Here is an 18,777-nt window from a genome sequence, read left to right as displayed (position 1 = left end):
TTGGGGTTTAGAGCCCTGTAGCTGGCTCTGTCACAGGCAGCTGAACACAGGTTAGGACACACACAGTGAGTACTCACAGTCTGCCGTGTACTCCACCTGGGAGGGCTGCACAGGCGCACCATCTGCGTTGTGTGGGGTGGGAGTGGAACTGTCAGCCTGTGCCTTACGAACAAGTGCTGCGAGGGGATGATCTGGGTCCACTACCTTCAAGGGCTGGAAACAGAGAAGACACAGCCTTAGCATTCAGTATACTGAACCATGCAGAACTCTTCTCCTCACCTCTAGGACACAGTGTACGTGCCTTAGAAAAAACACACACATGCACACACCCATGGAGGTCCTAACGAGTTGTGGCCAAATGCCCCAGCTGGCTGTCTCAGAGGAACTGAGTGGACACAGGGTTTCAATTTCCAAAATAACTACCAAGAAAAGGACAGACGAACAACTAAGACCATTTTGACACCAATTAAAGTGTGAATGTCTAACCCCATGCAAAATTTGAAACTGTCTTTCCTTATAGGAGTTTCTGATTTTTAATCACCAACAGCTTTTCCAGTCCAATCAATCAGCAATCATTCCCACAAAAGGTCACCTACACTGCACAACTGCTGAAAACCAGATGCTTAAATCTAGTAGACTCCTGTTTTTTATGTCGCAAATGGCAGAGTGGTGTGAATTAACCACAAGATACTGCTGAGTGGTTTCTTCACACAGATGAGGGGAGAATTAGAAGTGAAAATATTTATTTAAAAACAATCTATGATGGTAACATAGGACTTGAAGATGCATATATTCTGATCACCTATAAAATCCAATCCTATGATGAAAACACAACTAAACAATTTTTTTTTTTTTTTTTGAGACAGAGTCTCATTCCGTCTCTCAGGCTGGAGTGCAGTAGTGTGATCTTGGCTCACTGCAACCTCCACCTCCTAGGTTCAAGCAATTCTCGTGCCTCAGCCTCCCGAGTAGCTGGAATTACAGGTGTACCCACCACGCCTGGCTAATTTTTGTATTTTTGGTAGTGATGTTTCGCCACGCTGGCCAGGCTGGTCTTGAACTCCTGATGTCAGGTGATCCACCCGCCTCAGCCTCCCAAAGTGCTAGGATTACATGTGTAAGCCACCACACCCGGACAACAAAACAATTTTCAAGTCTTAACCAACACTCTACTTGGAATTCTAAATATCTCAAAGGAGTAAAATTTTAATAAAATGATAAAATTATCCTGAGCAAAAATGCTCATGAATTTTATAAGCTAGACAGGTAAGAAACCAAAGAAGCAGATGCTTTGTCACCCAGCTAAAAACAAAAATGCAAATACACCTCAATGATGATAAAATAAGATACAACTGTAACACACAAGAATGACATGCTTCAAATTTTCCAAAATTACATTAGCAGAAGTTTTGTGGTGGCATAAAAAATATAGTTCAACAATGAGATAAAAACCTTCATCAGCTCTTCAAGGCGGTTACACTTCTTGGAGGCAAAGAGAGAGGGATGCAGGTAATTCCCATCTTCTTCATCATCATCATCTTCATTGTCAGAGCTGACTCCTGATTCTGAAATCAAAATCACATTTCAAGATTTTGGTGTTTGATAAGAAAAAAAGTACAAATTAATTATGCAAAAACTTAGAAGCAGCCAAAGGTAGAGCTTCTTGGTTATCTGTTGAAAAAACACTTTTAGAAATTTTTCCATAGAGTCACCCAAGTTGTTCAGAAGGTGGCCAGAAAGGATTGCGATCTTTGGCCATTTGGTGACTCCTTGCCAGCATCGAGCACCAGCTGGTCTGGGGCTCTGTATTCTTTCTGTCTTCTTTTTCTTTTATTTAAAAAAGGGCAAAAATTGTACTGATTTATGAAAAGCAAAATAATAGCAACAGAAATAAACAACTACAACAAACCTGAAGATGAGATCTGCAATAAGATTTACACAACTGATTTGAAACTTTTTTTGGCTGAAGAGAACAAAATTCAGTGGAAGGGCCAGGCACGGTAGCTCACGGCTGTAATCCCAGCACTTTGGGAGGCCGAGGAGGGCGGATCACCTGAGGTCAGGAGTTTGAGACCAGCCTGGCCAACATGGTGAAACCCTGTCTCTACTAAACATACAAAAATTAGCCGGGCGTGGTGGCGCATGCCCATGATCCCAGCTACTTGGGAGGCTGAGGCATGAGAATTGCTTGAACCCGGGAGGCGGAGGCTGCAGTGAGCCAAGATTGTGCTCGCGCCATTGCACTCCAGCCTGGGCCACAGAGCGAGACTCTGTCTCCAATTAAAAAAAAAAAAAATTTAATGGAAGATATGTGTGTGTGTATATACATATACATCTATATAAATAGACTTGTCAAAATACCATCTTTATTCAAAATACAGCTAACTGGCTTTGGCAGTAAGAACTCCAAAATAGAGACACTGTTATAAAAATAATAGCTTAAAATAGATAATGCAAGTAAAATTTTCACTTTTGTGGCCATGAATAATTGAGCTATACAGCCCTGAACACTGTGGTACTTGAATAATCCAAGAGAGGATATATAACTCTTTTCTCTGTGAAACGTTACGTGGGCAAAATGAGGACAAAAATTTCCCACCCAGATGATTATGTTCTGATAGCATCAATATTTAATTATATTTCATTTATCTATAAAATATTAACCAAAGATTTAATAAAGGTGCACCAGCAGGGTTGTAATGATCATGCCTTAACTGCAGGATTTCAGACACATTCTAGAAATTTGAGTCTAGCTTTCAACCATGCATCTGTAAGAATGTGTATCTTCATACTTTTCCCAGAACCACCCCGCCTGCCGCCCCCACAACACAGGCCCAAAGTCTGGATGGAACAGACGCAGTGGGACCTACTTTTTTTCTCGTCACTTTTGTTTTCTGCCAGGACGGTGTAGCGTCCCTCTTTCATGGCTTTCTGGATGAACTTATAGTAGGGGTTGAGGTAGTGGTCGAAGCGCAGAAAGTCGAACTGGGAGTTCCGGGCCTGCTTGGCCTTCAGCATGATCTCAAACTGTGCTCCCTGCCTGCACACGAAGCTGGCCGTGCGCTCGATGATGGCGTGCATTTTAGCGGTTGGTGGCTATGGGAAAACACACATATTCACGTCACCCATTTGTCCTCTTGTCCACCGGCCACATGATTTCATTAAAACATAGAAATGACTCTGGTTTTACTGTCAATTTTAAGAGATATGAGACTTTAAGCTGGAAGAGCCCAGGCTGTTCGGACCCCTCATCTCCAAATCTTGTCAGGATTTTGCAGGGGAGAAAACTCGCCAGCTGAGGCAGGCCACTCCACCGTGGTACAGACCCACGGGAGGTGACTTCTTTGTGCACCAAGTCAACATTTTTCTCTATATTTAAGTTCGGTTCTATGATGGAATTCAGAGGGTTTGTGAATCCTCTGTGCATGCGAATTTTACATACAAGCATTTTTCTAGGGAGAGGGTATACATTCCATGGTTCTCAATAATCAGAATCACTGCTCTTTCCTTCTTCTTAGCCGGGGAATAGCTCTCACAGCTTGGAGGCTCCCTCTTACAAAACAGCCCTTCTGGACATCCAACAAAAGCCACAAGAGTATGCCATGTCTTTTCTTCTGCACCTGAGCCCTGCTCCTCAGCCCCTGCACAGTTCCTGGCTCACTGCCATTCCCACTTAAAAGCAGTATCCCAAGCTGAAGACCGCCTAGGTGTGGTCTGGCCAGAGCAGATGGGACACTGCAGGTGAGTTTCTTCCCAGCATCAAAGCCCCCCCATCCCTTCATGTGCTGCAAAGGCGTCACTTCCACGAACCTCATGCTCTTACCATTTCCTGCCCACAAATGGATCTTGTTAGACCAAAGGCTGAAAGCCACACATCTAAAATACCTTTCATATCAACAAAAGAGATTAACACTAGGAAATTACTTGTAAATAAATCTGGCAATTATTCTCATTAAAAATGGATGGTTAAGAATTCAGGGCTTCATCCTTCATAAAATATTAATGGCTTAATTCTCTAATTTAATTTTGGAACTAATAACATCCTTCACACTTAAAAAGGATAAATGTCTACAATTAAAGTTATTCATTAATCCCCAAATAATTTAAATTTCATGTTAAAGGCCCATTGTGCGCATATCCGTGACTTGGATTTTCAGTGGCTCTGGCTATTCATTGTTAAAACAGAATATTCCATAAACACATCAATAATTAATGATCACTTCATAATAACGACCCTTAAAGGAAAATATGATACTCCCAGTTTAGGCTTTCTTTATTGACCAAACCAACTTGTTGATCCAAAATTTCTTAAAAGTAGGCCTATCTGTTATATACTACTACTATTACCATGGTTAAAAAGCAATGTGTAGGTAATTTCACAAAAAAACAAAGCATCTTACGAACATATTTCAAGGTTGGCTACGAACCCTGAATAAGATTAAAAAGTATCTGGTTTGGAAAAAGGCATTCTTTACTTGCTTTATAAGGCAGACTTTAGGTAAATAATTTTCCATTTAAGAATATCATGATCATTCCTACTACACAATGAGATTTAAAAAATACAGTCAACATGTAAATATGCATATGTTATAACGGCCTGAGAAGAGGAAAACCGTTTTTCTAATTTAAATCCAGTGGGGAAGCCTTTTGTTTAAGGAAGCTGACGGAGCCCCAGAAGGGGGCTAACACCTCCTCTCCCCCTCCCTGGAAATTCCATTAATGTGAATTTAAGCTCCAGAGGAGGCATGGGAAACGGGAGAAAGGTATCTACAGGTCAGAAAACCCACACAAATGTACGGTTTCCTAAGAGCTTTGGAAAAGGCTTGAGCTCAGACGCATCGGGGGACCAGGAAGGAGGTGGCATGACATGAAGACAGGGAAATTAGCAAGGAACCCCAGGGGCAGTGGGGCCAGCCCTCTCCTCGCGGGATTAGGGGAGAAAAAAAATCAAATACCTGCTTTGCCCAGAGCCCTAAATAAGTATCAGATTGAGTCAAAATTCAAAGGCAAAAATACAAATACAGAAGTACTAGCAGTAAATATAGGAAAATATTTTCAAACTCTTGTGGGTGGGAAAAGTCTTCCAAAATACGCTTTAAAATTCTGAAGCCATAAGGAATAGAGGGACATAGATCACTCTATACACTCTACACTCTATACAATCACTTACAAGACAAAGTGCGGGGAGAAAATACCCACAAGACACGTTGGGGACCAAGAGTTAAGGCTCATTAGACATCAAGAGTCCTTACGAATCCAAACAAAAGGCCAGTGGGTCCACAGCAATTCAAGAATAAATCAACATTTTTCCCTCCCCACCCACCTTCCGTGACAATACAGTACCTAAATTATGATGAAATAATGCTCTAATCTGCACAAATTCGATAAAGCTTAACTTTAGTGGTTCAGAGCTCTAGAGTCAGTCCCTTGGCTGGAACCCCAGGCCTGACCCTCACACATCTAACTTAGGGCAGTTACTCTTAACTTTCTAAACCTTAACATCTGGCAACAACTGTATCTGCTTCGTAGAGTTATTTTTGTATTTTTATTTTTTTGAGACAGGACCTGGCTCTGTTGTCTAGGCTGGAGTGCAGCAGTACCGTTATCAGCTCACTACAACCTCCACCTCCAGGGCTCAAACCATCCTCCCACCTCGGCTTCCTGAGTAGCTGGGACTACAGGCATGTACCACCATGCCTGGCTAATTTTTTTCATTTTTTGTAGAGGCAGAGTTTCACCATGTTGCCCAGGCTGGTCTTGAACTCCTGGGCTCAAGCGATTCTCCCACTTCGGCCTCCCAAAGTGCTGGGATCACAGACATGAGCCACTGCACCTGGCCTGTAAAGTTATTTTGAGTATTAACTGAGAGATATGTCTAGTACAGTGTCTGGTACACAGTAAGTGCTTCATAAAGGCTGGTTCTATGTTATTATTCATTAACAGAGTAAGTGTTGCACATAACAGCAACACTTCCCCATATCCTTTCCATAAAACATGTTCAAGCGAGCACATTTCCCTTGGAACCACGCCCTAACAGGTCTGGGACTACAGGCACGCGCCACCACACTGGCCTATTATTTTTACTTGTTTATAGAGATAGGATCTATGTTGCCCAGGCTAGTCTCGAACTCCTGGCCTCAAGTGATCCTCCCACCTTAGCCTCCCAAAGGGCTGAGATTACAGGTGTGAGCCACTGTACCCAGCCTGGGGTGCTGTAATTTCTAACTACTTCTTACTCTTCATCCAAAAGCCTCAAAGATCCTGTCATCATTAGGTTCTAAACCAACATTTAGTTTAAAAACCAAGAACCTCCTGAAGTACCTGCTGTCTTTCCCAATCACTCCAACGTTCTCTCGTCAGTGAGTCAAACCATGCCCTGCCCCCTGGGGCAGCAATAGTCTACTTAACCACAATTCCACAGTTCTGAGGCCTAGTCACTAAAACAACTTATAATGCAGACACTTCTGTCTTCTACATTTTCTCCACTAACACGGACACCACAGTGTATAATTTACACAATGAATTACTGCCAAAAAAACATAATAATTATGAGAATGAAATACTAACAGTGCCATAAAATAAATGAAAGATGCAAATGAGAGACTCAATCAAGCACTCAGTTTCCACAGTCAAAATAACATTCAAGAGGCCTCCATAATATCTTAGAAGAAACTCTAATGATAAGAAAGCAAGTTGCTCCACCCTAAGACTTACTTTGCCCTCCAATGAGTGACAAGTATGTTCGATGTGGCAGACTATCAAGAGCTTAGTGATGCTTATTTTGGCTGAGAACACAAAGCCATGAAATATTTTAATAGGAATTAAGGCAACAAAATTCTATTGTACCTCTATATTTAAATTTGAATAAAAAATTTAAAAATCTTTAACACTAAAAACAAGTAAAATTCCATAGAGTCAACTTCACATACACTTTTTAGCATTAAATATAGATGGAGCACTTAGCATTTAATAAAAATGGGGCAACCGTGATTTTTTAAAGCTTCATGTTAATGTGTCTCTCATGCATAATAAACATATTTCAGAACAAGTAGGAATACAATATATATAATACATGGAAAATATATTAATACAAGTCTCAGGATATCAAATCTTTGGGTAATTTCAGCTTTAACTATAGCAAAATGATCAATACTAGAAATGGAGAAACAAACATATGTAGTAATATAGTTTGGATCTGTGTCCCCACCCATATCTCATGTCGAATTGTCATCGCCAGTGTTGGAGGCGGCGCCTGGTGGGAGGTGAATGGATCATGGGGTGGATCCTTCATGAGTAGTTTCGCATCATCTCCTCTGTGCTGCTCCCGTGATAGACAGTGAATGAGCTGTCATAAGATCTGGTCATTTGAAAGCGTGTAGCACCTCCCTGCCTTCCTCCTGCTCTGGACATGCTAAGACATGCCTGCTCCCTCCTCACCTTCCGCCATGACTGTAAGTTTCCTGAGGCCTCCCCAGAAGCAGATGCTGCCCAGCTTCCTGGACAGCCTGCAGAACTGTGAGCCAATTAAACCTCTTCTTTATAAATTACCCAGTCCCAGGTATTTTTTTATAGCTGTGTGAGAACAGACCAAAACAAGTAGTAATTATACCACGCAAAATCCAAAAAGTTATTTTACCCATATTTGCAAGAATAAAAGAGAGGGAGAGGATATGTAAATGAATAAGGGAAGAGAAGGAAAGCGTTGGAGGCAGGAATTAAAAGGGCTATTTTTATATTGCCCTTCATCACATTAATGAAGGGTAAGAACCATCAAATTCACGCTGAACTCAATTAGAGTGGCAGCGAGTGATCGCAGGGGGAGGTCAGAGATGCTCTCTCTGTGCGGAGCTTTCCCGGCATCTACCATGCAGCGAGTGATTCAGGACGTGGAACACAAACAAGAATCGAGAAGGCCTGCATCGATGCCACTTGCAATCCAGTTACAAAAATGTCCAAGAAAAAACTTCCTGCTAGGCACGAACACTTAAGCCTCCTTCCCAAGTATACACACGCAACAAAAAGATTTTCAACCTCCCTAGTAAACATATAAAAATCCCATAAAGCACGGTGACTGAAGATGGCATCATAGTTAAGACCACCGTTCCCAGTTGCCATTTATTAGCCAAATTCTTGACTTTCCTAAGTCTCAGTTTCTTCATTGGCGCAAGAGGGACAGTAAACGGTAGTTCGCTTATAGGGTTGTTAGCATTAAATAAGATAATATGTAAAAAACAGCTTAGCACAGTGACTGGAATGTGGAAATCCCTCAATGAATATTCAGAAAAAAAGGAAAAATACTGGTTTGGGCTTTAACACCTGTTATAACTTAATTTAATGTGATATAACTGAAATAGCAGGAAAGGTCAATGCTGAACAGACAGTAACCAGCTGTGAAGCCCTCAGATGAGGAAAACCAGGGTGGAATCCCCTTCATCAGTGGAAGGGCGGCCTGGGCCTGGAGATGCCACAGGGACCTAATCACAGCATAGAAAACTGCTAAGAAAATGTAACGTGAAGTGCCCCCCAAAATCACACTTTAAAAAGCCAGAACAAAGCAACGTTACCGAAATCAATGCTGTCTTGAGCAAGAGTGTTTTTACATCTATGTGTGGGGAATAGCCCACTCACCACTGACTCTGACTTAGTTTTTCCAAGCTAGTAAAATCTGGGGATTCAACTATATGGCCGCTGAAACACACCCAACTCCTGAAGTCCCTGATGCTCCAGTGTAGTTCTTTTGCTATAATTCTTCCCTTTTTCTTTGGGGAAAATAAGTAGGGTGTGATGTTTTTCTCCATTAACTCACAAACCATTTTAAAGCATTATATGCCTAAAAAGCAGCTATAATCATTATTGAGGTTTCCCACAAGCAGGACTGAATTATGATAAATAATAATGACGACAACTAGTGCTCATGCAGGACACATACCAGCTCCACGTCAGATGGGACGCTCAATCCTAAGGGGGCAACGAAGGGCTCTTCATTTTCCTCTAAATTTTCAGCCTCATTTTTTTCTGCATAAAAAGAAAATTTAAAAATTCAGAATGACGCAGGGAGGAAGGCACCTGCCAACAGCAGGCAGCAAGATGGAAGCATGTGACTGGCTGTCCCTGCTTCTTTACCTTCTGTTGTTACTTCTAGAAGCCATTTTCAGCTTTCTCTTCTACCCACAATGCAAGTGAAACTCACTTTACAAAATTCCAAATAGGCGGGGGGTGGGGGGTTGCGGCGGCAGGGAGGTGTGGTGCAGCAGCAGGAGTGTGTACAGGGTCAGACTGCACGGTATTCCCTTGGTATACGCAGGGGACTGGTTCTAGGACCCCTGCAGACACCAAAATCCACACGTGCTCGAATTCTGCATTTGCTCCATTTGAACCCGCATATATAAAGAAGCTGACCCTCCATATATGCGGGTCTCGCATCCCTCAATCTGATCCGCGTTTGGCTGAAAAAAATCCTCATACAAGCGGACCTACGCAATTCAAACCTGTGTTGTTCAAGAGTAACTGTAGCTAAACTCCTGCCCTGCCGCTTGTTAGCTCCGGGATTCTGCTGTTCTCTGTTTCCTCACTGGCTGTGAAATCATCGCATCTACTCCCAGGGCTGAGTGGGGCTTAGGTGAGACAACCCATGTGAACATCTCTATCATAACCCTCTGCACTTGGCAGGTGCTCAGTCCATGTTCCTTTCCCCTCCGCTTCTCTTTCAGGTATGTATGTAAGTGTTTAATTGGTATCGCTAAGATTTCTCTCCAACTATTTCTGTGGATTCCTGACAGCATGACACAACACGAAGTAGTCAATTCCTAGATAACTGATTTTCATCTTTGAATTGTAAACCACCTGGGCATAACTATCAAGATTCCTCCACCTAAGCAAATTACCTCTTTCACAAATAACCAATTATTTTTCCATTTCTATTTATTCATTAACCATTCACTTAACTATTTGTCTACTATATGGTAGACAACGTACTACACATTATCTTTCTGTATTCTAAGGTACCTAAGTACATCTCAATAACTCAGATGATTACCAATTTAAAAAGATACACTGAAATGTACAAAAATATCATAGCAAACTTTAAAAAGGTAACATTTTTAAGGATTTCAATGATCTATTGAGGTTCTTATTTCCAAACAGATGGCATTAAAGAAACAAACCTTAAATCTTCATCAAAATAAATGTTTCTATCATATACAGTAAAGGCTCTTGAAGCGATCAATAATTTGCACAGATCTCCTGTCAAACCTCATTCCGTGAAACCAAAGAGGAATTTTAAACAGGTTTCCTGGTATATAAAAACTTGGGTATTCCAGTCTGATCAGATACAAGTTGATTACAATCCCTATTAAGTTACAGTTATTTAACACTGTCCCATCCATTTCTGTTTGAGTCCCCTGTTCTTTCAAAAATCAGAGACAAAGCCGGGTGCAGCGGCTTACACCTGTAATCCCAGCGCTTTGGGAGGCCAAGCCAGGTGGATCACCTGAGGTCAGGAGTTTGAGACCAGGTTGGCCAACATGGTGAAACTCTGTCTCTACTAAAAATACAAAAAATTGGCCCAGCATGGTGGCACATGCCCGTAATCCCACCTACATGGGAGGCTGAGGCAGGAGAACTGCTTGAACCCAGGAGGCAGAGGTTGCAGTGAGCTAAGATTGCACCACTGCACTCCAGCCTGGCGCACAGAGCAAGACTCTGTCTCAAAAACAAATAAATAAATCAGAGATGAATGAGAGGGAGGAGATTTACTACTGCTTTTTAAAAAGCAATAACTCTTGTTGTTCAGCTTCAGTAACCAAATGACACAGTTAGATTAGAAAATATCAGAAACACTGGTTTGCAGAGATTTTCTATTGGCAAAATGCCAAGTAGCAGATATGCTTTCTCAAAATTTCTTTGGGAATGAGGCAGGGGTGTGTGTTTAAAAATACAACTTTTTATATTCCAACGTAGGCTGCCTTAAAAAAATTAAGTAAGGCTGGGCACGGTGGCTCATGCCTGTAATCCCAGCACTTTGGGAGGCCGAGGCAGGCGGATCACTTGAGGTCAGGAGTTTGAGACCAGTCTGGTCAACATGGTGAAACCCCGTCTCCACTAAAAATAGAAAAATTAGCCAGTTGTGGCGGCAGGCGCCTGTAATCCCAGCTATTCGGGAGGCTAAGGCACAAGAATTGCTTGAACCTGGGAGGCGGAGGTTGCAGTGAGCTGACATCACACCACTGCATTCCAGCCTGGGTGACAGAGCGAGACTCTGTCTCAAAAAAGTAAAACAAAGTAAATTTAAAAATACAACTTTTACTATATTTTCTTAAAATGAAAAAAATGATTAAAACATTGTCTAGGCAAATAGCCTTTCCTTAATGTTAAGTTATTCATAAAAATCAAGGCATTTTAATTGAAATAGCCTTTTGGGATGGATGGGTTAAATAGATTTGGTCTATTCTTATACATACCTTTATTTACAAAAAACCAGCTTTAGTAGCACAAAATAAAAACCAACCATTGCAATACAAACTCAGATTTAAATAAATCCAAATAATCTTTTGTTTAAAAAATGGATATATAGCAGTGAGGGCCTGTCCCACCCCATTATTCCCCTAAAAAAGAGAAAAAAATGGATATAGAATAATGATGAAAAATTATGAATATCTAAAAGATAGAAACTTGACTGAAAATAGTAAAGATCAGAGATGGAGGCACCATCAAAATGCTTTTGGCTAGTATCACAAGGCTTTAAAATACTAACAAACAATACAATAGAGTAATTTTGAAAATCAAGACATATGTAGACATATTGATGGCTCAGGAAAAAAAATTTTATTTTAACAGGACGTGACACTCAACGTGGCTGTTAGTGGTACTGAATTCTATTACAATATGCACGTGTGTGTTTGTGTGTGTGTGTTAGGTGTTTCACGTATATTAATTCAAGTTAAACATAAAATGTCAAGCTCTATGTGGGCCCAATTTCCATTAAGGAAATTAATCAGCATAGAAGGCAATGTTCTGAGAACATGATTACAGAAAGAAAAGAAGTAACATTGTAAAATACTAAAGAGAACTTTATCTTAAGGGGAAAGCAAACTAATACTCAGAAGATAAGCTAAGTCATGCTGAAGTTCTCAAAATTCAATTAATTATAACAAACCGAACATCATTTAGCCCAATAATTACGCTGAGACAATGGTCCACCATCTAGAATAGGGGCTGACAAACTCTATAAAATGCCAGACAGTATTAATAAATATTTTTGGTTTTGTGGGCCATATGGTCTGTTTCATTTCTTCAACTCCGTCGTTGAAGTGCGAAAGTGGCAACAGACAATATGTAAACAAATGAGCGTTGCTGTGTTCCAATAAAACTTTACTTGTTATTTTCTTTCCAAGATTTTAGATCTGTGGTTGGTTGAATCCACAGATGTGGACCCGATAAGCTGACTGTATTTCAACTCTTTATCTGTGAAGTGGCTATAGTATCTATTCCTTCCTTCTGATAAAAACACCACAGATAGAAAGCCGAACTCGTGTGTGGCTTAGAGATAAAACAACAAAATCAGAACTATCTAGAACCCAAGGAAGGAGGCTCATTCTGGATAAATAAATGAGTGTTGGCCGGGCGCAGTGGCTCAAGCCTGTAATCCCAGCACTTTGGGAGGCCGAGGCGGGCGGATCACGAGGTCAGGAGATCGAGACCATCCTGGCTAACACAGTGAAACCCCGTCTCTACTAAAAATACAAAAAAATTAGCCGGGTGTGTTGGCGGGCGCCTGTAGTCCCAGCTAGTCGGGAGGCTGAGGCAGGAGAATGGCATGAACCCGGGAGGCGGAGCTTGCAGTGAGCCGAGATCGCGCCACTGCACTCCAGCCTGGGGCACAGAGCAAGACTCCGTCTCAAAAAAAAATAAAAAATAAAAAAATAAATGAGTGTTTACGTTTTAGATCTGATAGAACACTTCCAGTGCATCGTAACTTCTGAGGGATGGGTAGGTTTGAAAGTCAATGCAAAAAGTCTTAAATACCTTAACTAGCCTTTAACTCAGTATAATTACAATTACACTTGAAAGTTTCTCTAAAAGTTCATAAAATAGAGCTGTGCAATGGTAATTCTTGTGCCCACAAAGTAATGAGCAGGACTAAAGGCAGGGCAAAAGGAAAGCCTGTGTGTGTGTGTTTGCCCCACATCCTATCATTCCATTAGGATCGCAGCCCTTGGAGAGTGCCAACGGGTAGAACCATAGTGCAGTCACAGGATGGAAGGGCAAACATCATTTTGCTTTAATACTAAAATGCTATAATTGCTTCATATTTGTTAAAAGATGTGTCACTTGGCTGGATGTCGTGGCTCATGCCTGTAATCCCAGTGCTTTGGGAGGCCAAGGCAGTAGGATCACTTGAGCTCAGGAGTTTGAGACTAGCTTGGGCGACACAGTGAGACCCCATCTGTTTTTTTAAATTATTGTGTATTTTATAATAAAAAAATTTAAAAAGATAAAACGTGTTACTTAAGGAGAAACCAATGAAGTTCAGAATAACAAATTAGCTCTACAATTAAATCTCCATTTGATGCAACGTAAACATTTGAATGTTTCTAAGTTAACGTTCTTCTTCTTTTTAAACAGAATGTCCTGAATATAGCGACCCGTCTTTAATGTGTCAGGTTCATGTTACCATTATTACTAATTAATGACTGACCATGATGCAGTGCTGTGGTAGTGGAGCTCTCAACGCTTACTGAAGTGATTGAGGATATTTGTGTCTATACTACACGAGCCCAGGTTTTTCAGCAGCACTATTTTTTTATATTCAAAGTTTCCCATGTTAATCCAGAAAAGCATAAATTCCAAATCTTTAATTTAAAATACTGTGGTAAGTATATGTCCTAGGTGGCATCAAAGCTACCAGGAAGCTGTGCTGTTTTCCAGGGAGCAGTAACTCCCTCACTGTGTCCTTCCACTGGGCATGTGTCACTGTCTCAGTTGTGGAGGGATATGGGGAAGCAGGTTAGTGAGAGGGCGGTGATGTTAACTTATCCCAGTTAACACCTATTCTTTCACTGCCTCAAGAATGAATCCCTGAGGATATTAATGAACATGTTACCAATCCAGAAACAAACAATCCGGAGTAATTCTGTTACCCGAATCAATGAGAAATAAACAATCCAACGCATTCACTTTCCACCTCCATTAATCATTCTAGTTTTTAACTTCGTTTTACCAAAAGAAGGAATACCACTCCCGTTTTCTCCTGTGGTCATAGTGGTGTTATCATGAGTGCCAGAGATGTGTTCTGCAGACTTGACCATGGTGCATGCAGCCTGTGTGTACACGTGTAGCCCTACACCAGCAGTCCAGGCAGCTCCCCACTCACCTCTCTGTTTGGAAGGCTCCTCCTCCTCCGTCGGCTCTGACGGGTCGTAATAGTCGCTACCGTAAGTGAACCCCACGGCATTGTAGCTCCCATCCTCTGCTAGGGCTTCACTCAATCGCTTGTATTCTTCCTCTTGAATAAAAATGAGAATTTTATCAACAAAAATAGAAAATTACTGAGAAAAACTTTATATATTTCTAAAGTTGTAGCTATCAGTAAAGCATACAACATACTTTTTTCAACCTACTTTTGAGGTAAAATATTTTTAAAAATTCACACTTTATATCTATCAATATGTACTTTTGTCAGTACATGTTTACCCACAGACAGCTGAATACACGTCTTTTGTGGAAAATTTCTTCCTGCTGAGAAAATTTTGGGATTAAGAACTGTATTAAAGACTGTTACGGCAAAGACAAGAACATCAATTTTATTTATACGATACTGTTAAAGAAGAACAGTTAAAGAGTTTGGTTTTTGTTTTTTTCAAATCCCAGTCTGCCCACAAAAGCTGGGAAAATTCTTTGTGGCTCTATATATAAACTATCCTGAGGTCCTCTCAGAACGCAAAGACTCCTGTTTTTCCAATCCACTGGGTACTGTCAAGATAATATCAGAAAGAGTGAGTATAAAAAAATGAATGGGAGTAAATTTTTAAATACTTAAAAATTTTAAAAAGTTTGTTGCTGAAGTAAGTTTGTCTTGAGCAGTACCTTGCCTTGCCTCCTCCTCAAGCAAGTCCGTATGCAAGGCTAAATACCTCTCTTCATCACACAGGGCCTCTATTCGCGCCTCCTCTTCAGACAGCTGATAATCTCTGTTCCACGTGGAATACTCAGCATCATACTCAGAAAGGTCATGCAGGTGACCACGTCCATCATATCTGTAATGTGAACAAGCTGGTCAATAAAAGGAAATTAACGTCTAGACTGGTGTGTGTGTGATGTTTTATATATGTATATATATATGTATATATACACACACATACTTACCGATTAAAATAAATAAAAATCTTAAAACAAGTATAAAAACTCTTCCCAGATTTATATTTAATTTGGATAGTCATAGCTCACCTACTTTTAAACTCAAGTTATCTTAACAAAGTCTAAATTCCTTTCCACAGTAAGATAATATTTATAACTAAAGGCAAACAATCCATTAATAGCAAAAATGGTATCCACTTCACTGGCAGTTCTTACCATTATGGTTTGGTCAACCATTCAATGCCACTTGCAAAAAATTATTATTTTTTTCTGAAAAGTTAAATATCATAGCTTACATTCACACAAACCAAATACATAAATACCTATCCGTAAGAACCAAACGGTCGAAATTTCCTCGCTTCTTTCTGCTAGTCCCGAACTCTCAGGAGAGATCTTCACCAAAGAAACTTGCGTCCATTGGAGGTAAAATCTTGGCTAGGCTCGCCCCCTAGCCACTTGGCTGAGGAAATAAGTGCTGGGTTACGTGATAGAGAGACACACATACATTGGAACAGTGACATATACATGCAGTTTAAGGAGGTTCACTGGGAACGAGCAAAACTATTAGAAGATATGGTATCAGTATTTCCTTCTGAACTTTATACCCTCAAGGAAATAACATACACGAAGACACTTCCATGTTTCTCTTGCATGGACCAAACAGTAGTTTGGCCAAATAAGTAATGGGAGCACTTTCTGCTATGCTTTTAACATAAAGGATTCAATGAGGATGCTGTCAACGTGTAACTGTCAGATAATAAATGAGTGAGTTAGTGAATTTTCCTTAAAACACTCAGGTTCAGGGTTTCAAAAACAAATGTAGAGAAACAAACAAAAGTCTGCTTTTTTTTTTAATGCTGACTTTTGTAATGGGAACCAAAAATATTAATGTAGACCAAAAAAGGCATTTACAGGAAAAAGGCCCAAAATTCCAGGGTAGTCAAGTTACTGCATTTCATTAAATTTCAAAATTAATTGGACTTTGATGTAAACCTCCTTAACTTACAAATGTAGATTATTATTAAAAATATTATACATGTACATGTGCGGCGTTTGCTCCCCACCAGTTTTGGAAGACCTAACTCAAATCATGTACAGAATGATAAGAAAACTGTACAAAGAGCTCAGACTTCATTGCTTACCAAACTTTAATGATAAATATCACAAGTGACACTTTGGAAAAGCAAGCCTGACAACTCAGGCGACACACTCAATATAAACCATGGTGTGAAGGCACAGCACGCTTGAGCACAGCACGGAGCCATCACATCCAGACATGATCTGATTCCGCGGCCCTCCCTTCACCAGTTCCTGTTTTCGAGCTCTAATTCCAAGAGGAAACGTCAGGGATGGAAAAAGGCCTATTTGGTCATTAATGTGTCCATTCTGGCCAGCTCAGAGGTCATCCCTACAGTCATGCTCCAGGGCTATGAAGAATCCAGTTTTAATGGTCTGAAACGATGGGCTTTCTTCATGTGGAGAGACTATTCCACAGCTCCATGGTTGGTCATGGTTAGCTTTTCAGTCCGGGCCCCAGAAGTAGCCGAACAGGCAAAAAAGAAAAAAACACCCCACAACAACCCCAAAACCCAGGGACGAGGGGAAGGGGGATTGAAAAAATGGGAAGAAAGAGGGGAGCAAACCACCTACATCATGTAATGTTATCCTTTTCAAATCAAACGCCTTTAGAAATTCCTAATCCCAGGCCCCCACTGCCCATAATCGCTAGACACCCTCGAGTGACGACCTAAAACAGGTTTGATTTGAAAAGAAACAACACATCTATATCCCAGCTCCACCCTTCAGTTTTAAGAGACAGTGAAACCAGCCCTAAGAACACTATCTCTTCCAAGAGCAAGGCCAGGGTCCGCACGAAGTCAAGTGGCCGCCAACTGATGGGCAACTTTGCTCACTACCTCAATCTGTCAAACTCGTCGGATTATTACCGGGAAGTCAAACGTCATGCTGGCAAAGTACGGGCGCTCCACTGAGGGCGCTGGGGGCATAACAGGTTAAGGCTAACTCACAGGGTCCAAGAGACACTTCTAGGCACTGTCTCAGTGAGCGGCGGTTCGGAAGAATAAAGGCACGCCTCCCAGGCTACCCTCCCAGTACACCGAGCAGTGAGAGCGCGGCGAGTAGAAAAGCAGCGCACGACCCCATGGCATCGCCGGGCGGCAGGCCCAGGTGCGCTCAGGAAGAGACCCTGGGCACTGGCTGCTTTCACCGCGCAGAAACGCCAACTGCAGCCCAGCGACAGGGTGAGGGGTCGAGAGGGGCTGCAGGACCAGAGACGATCCCTCCGGAGACGGACGCGGCACGCAATTCCAGCCAGTGCCTTAGGGCAGGTTTCACCGTCCCCCTCCCCACCAGAACACCAGGAGGAGGTGGGGACAGGGGAGGGGGTGTCCCCCAGATCCCCTCTGGCTCCAGAAAACCCTCTGCAGTCCTTGCAGTCAAGTCAACATGAGACGAGATCAAGCGGGTGAGGGAAGGGAAGGATCGACGGGTGGGGGAAGGAACCGACCTGTCGATGAGGATCTTGTGGTCCCCCATCCACGGGATGAGGTGCTGTCCCTGTTCCTGAGCCAGGGCCCGCTCGTCGTCCCGGAACAGCTTGCAGGCATAGCCGAAAACCAAGAGCTCCACTCGGCTGCCCCCAGCGCCGGCACCGCCTGGCCCGGCCTCCTCCTTCGCGCCGCTTTTCCTCTCGGGTTTGGCGCGGCCCCCGCCCGCGCCGTACATGACAGCGTCCCCCGCGTCCAGGCTGGTCCTCTTCTGTGCCACGCGACGTCCCTGATACCGCCACTTGACCTACCCCTTCAGTCAAAGGCCTCGCATCCCGGACCCAATCTCAACACCGCCGCCATAGCGGGCCACAAAATGGTGGAGGGGCAGCTTCCGGCAGGAGAGCCCGCATTTCCGGCGAGCGGACCGGTAGATTCGCCATGGATTGGAGCTCTTTTTGCCGCTAGGAAATATTTTGGCTTTAATTTTCGCATTCAGGTGTGCCGCCACAATAGGCGCTGCTGTATTCAGTGGAAAGTGCAATTTTAATGTCCGTTTTATCGGGCAGCCGTCAGGAACGTGGCGAAAGCGCAGCGTGGGATCGCGCGCCGGCTTCCGCTGCGGCCAGTCGGGCGGCGACGGAGTCGGAGGGAGGGGCCGGGCGCGCTCTGGGCCTTGGGCGAGTCCTCGTGGGTGGCGGGTTGCTGCAGTCTGCCACGCGTGTGGAGGCCTCGGGTCCACCCCGAGCCGCCGCGCCCCTCATCATGTCCGAGTCGCTGGGGCCGTGCGTGCTCTGCCCAGGGCGGCGATGTCCTTTTCCTTGGCCCCGTTTCCTTCTCCATCCCTAGGGGGACTTGTTCCCCGACTCGCCCACTTTTGAAGGTTTCCGAGGCAGCAGAGGCCCCTGCGCCGCAG

General features: G+C 42.6%; 1 protein-coding gene across 4 annotated transcripts in view; it reads right to left on the bottom strand.

Annotated features, from left to right (window-relative positions):
* SFSWAP (splicing factor SWAP) overlaps positions 1 to 18,240 on the bottom strand; it is an 89,094-nt gene extending 70,854 nt beyond the window's left edge. For 2 of the 4 annotated variants that reach the window (XM_030821692.1, XM_030821693.1), the window contains exons 1-7: positions 17,882 to 18,240; positions 15,085 to 15,254; positions 14,372 to 14,503; positions 8,930 to 9,015; positions 2,871 to 3,096; positions 1,453 to 1,565; positions 78 to 213 (exon numbers count right to left, since the gene is read on the bottom strand). In XM_030821692.1, the coding sequence (XP_030677552.1) occupies positions 78 to 213; positions 1,453 to 1,565; positions 2,871 to 3,096; positions 8,930 to 9,015; positions 14,372 to 14,503; positions 15,085 to 15,254; positions 17,882 to 18,099 (1,081 nt within the window). In that variant the 5' untranslated portion in view covers positions 18,100 to 18,240. The remainder of the gene's footprint in view (positions 1 to 77; positions 214 to 1,452; positions 1,566 to 2,870; positions 3,097 to 8,929; positions 9,016 to 14,371; positions 14,504 to 15,084; positions 15,255 to 17,881) is intronic. The other 2 variants (XM_030821694.1, XM_030821695.1) reach the window with 2 other exon arrangements.
* Between the last annotated feature and the right edge of the window lie 537 nt (positions 18,241 to 18,777).

The sequence above is a fragment of the Nomascus leucogenys genome, chromosome 10 (assembly GCF_006542625.1).
Source record: "Nomascus leucogenys isolate Asia chromosome 10, Asia_NLE_v1, whole genome shotgun sequence".
Taxonomy (NCBI): domain Eukaryota; kingdom Metazoa; phylum Chordata; class Mammalia; order Primates; family Hylobatidae; genus Nomascus; species Nomascus leucogenys.
This window is presented reverse-complemented; position numbering and strand designations above follow the sequence as displayed.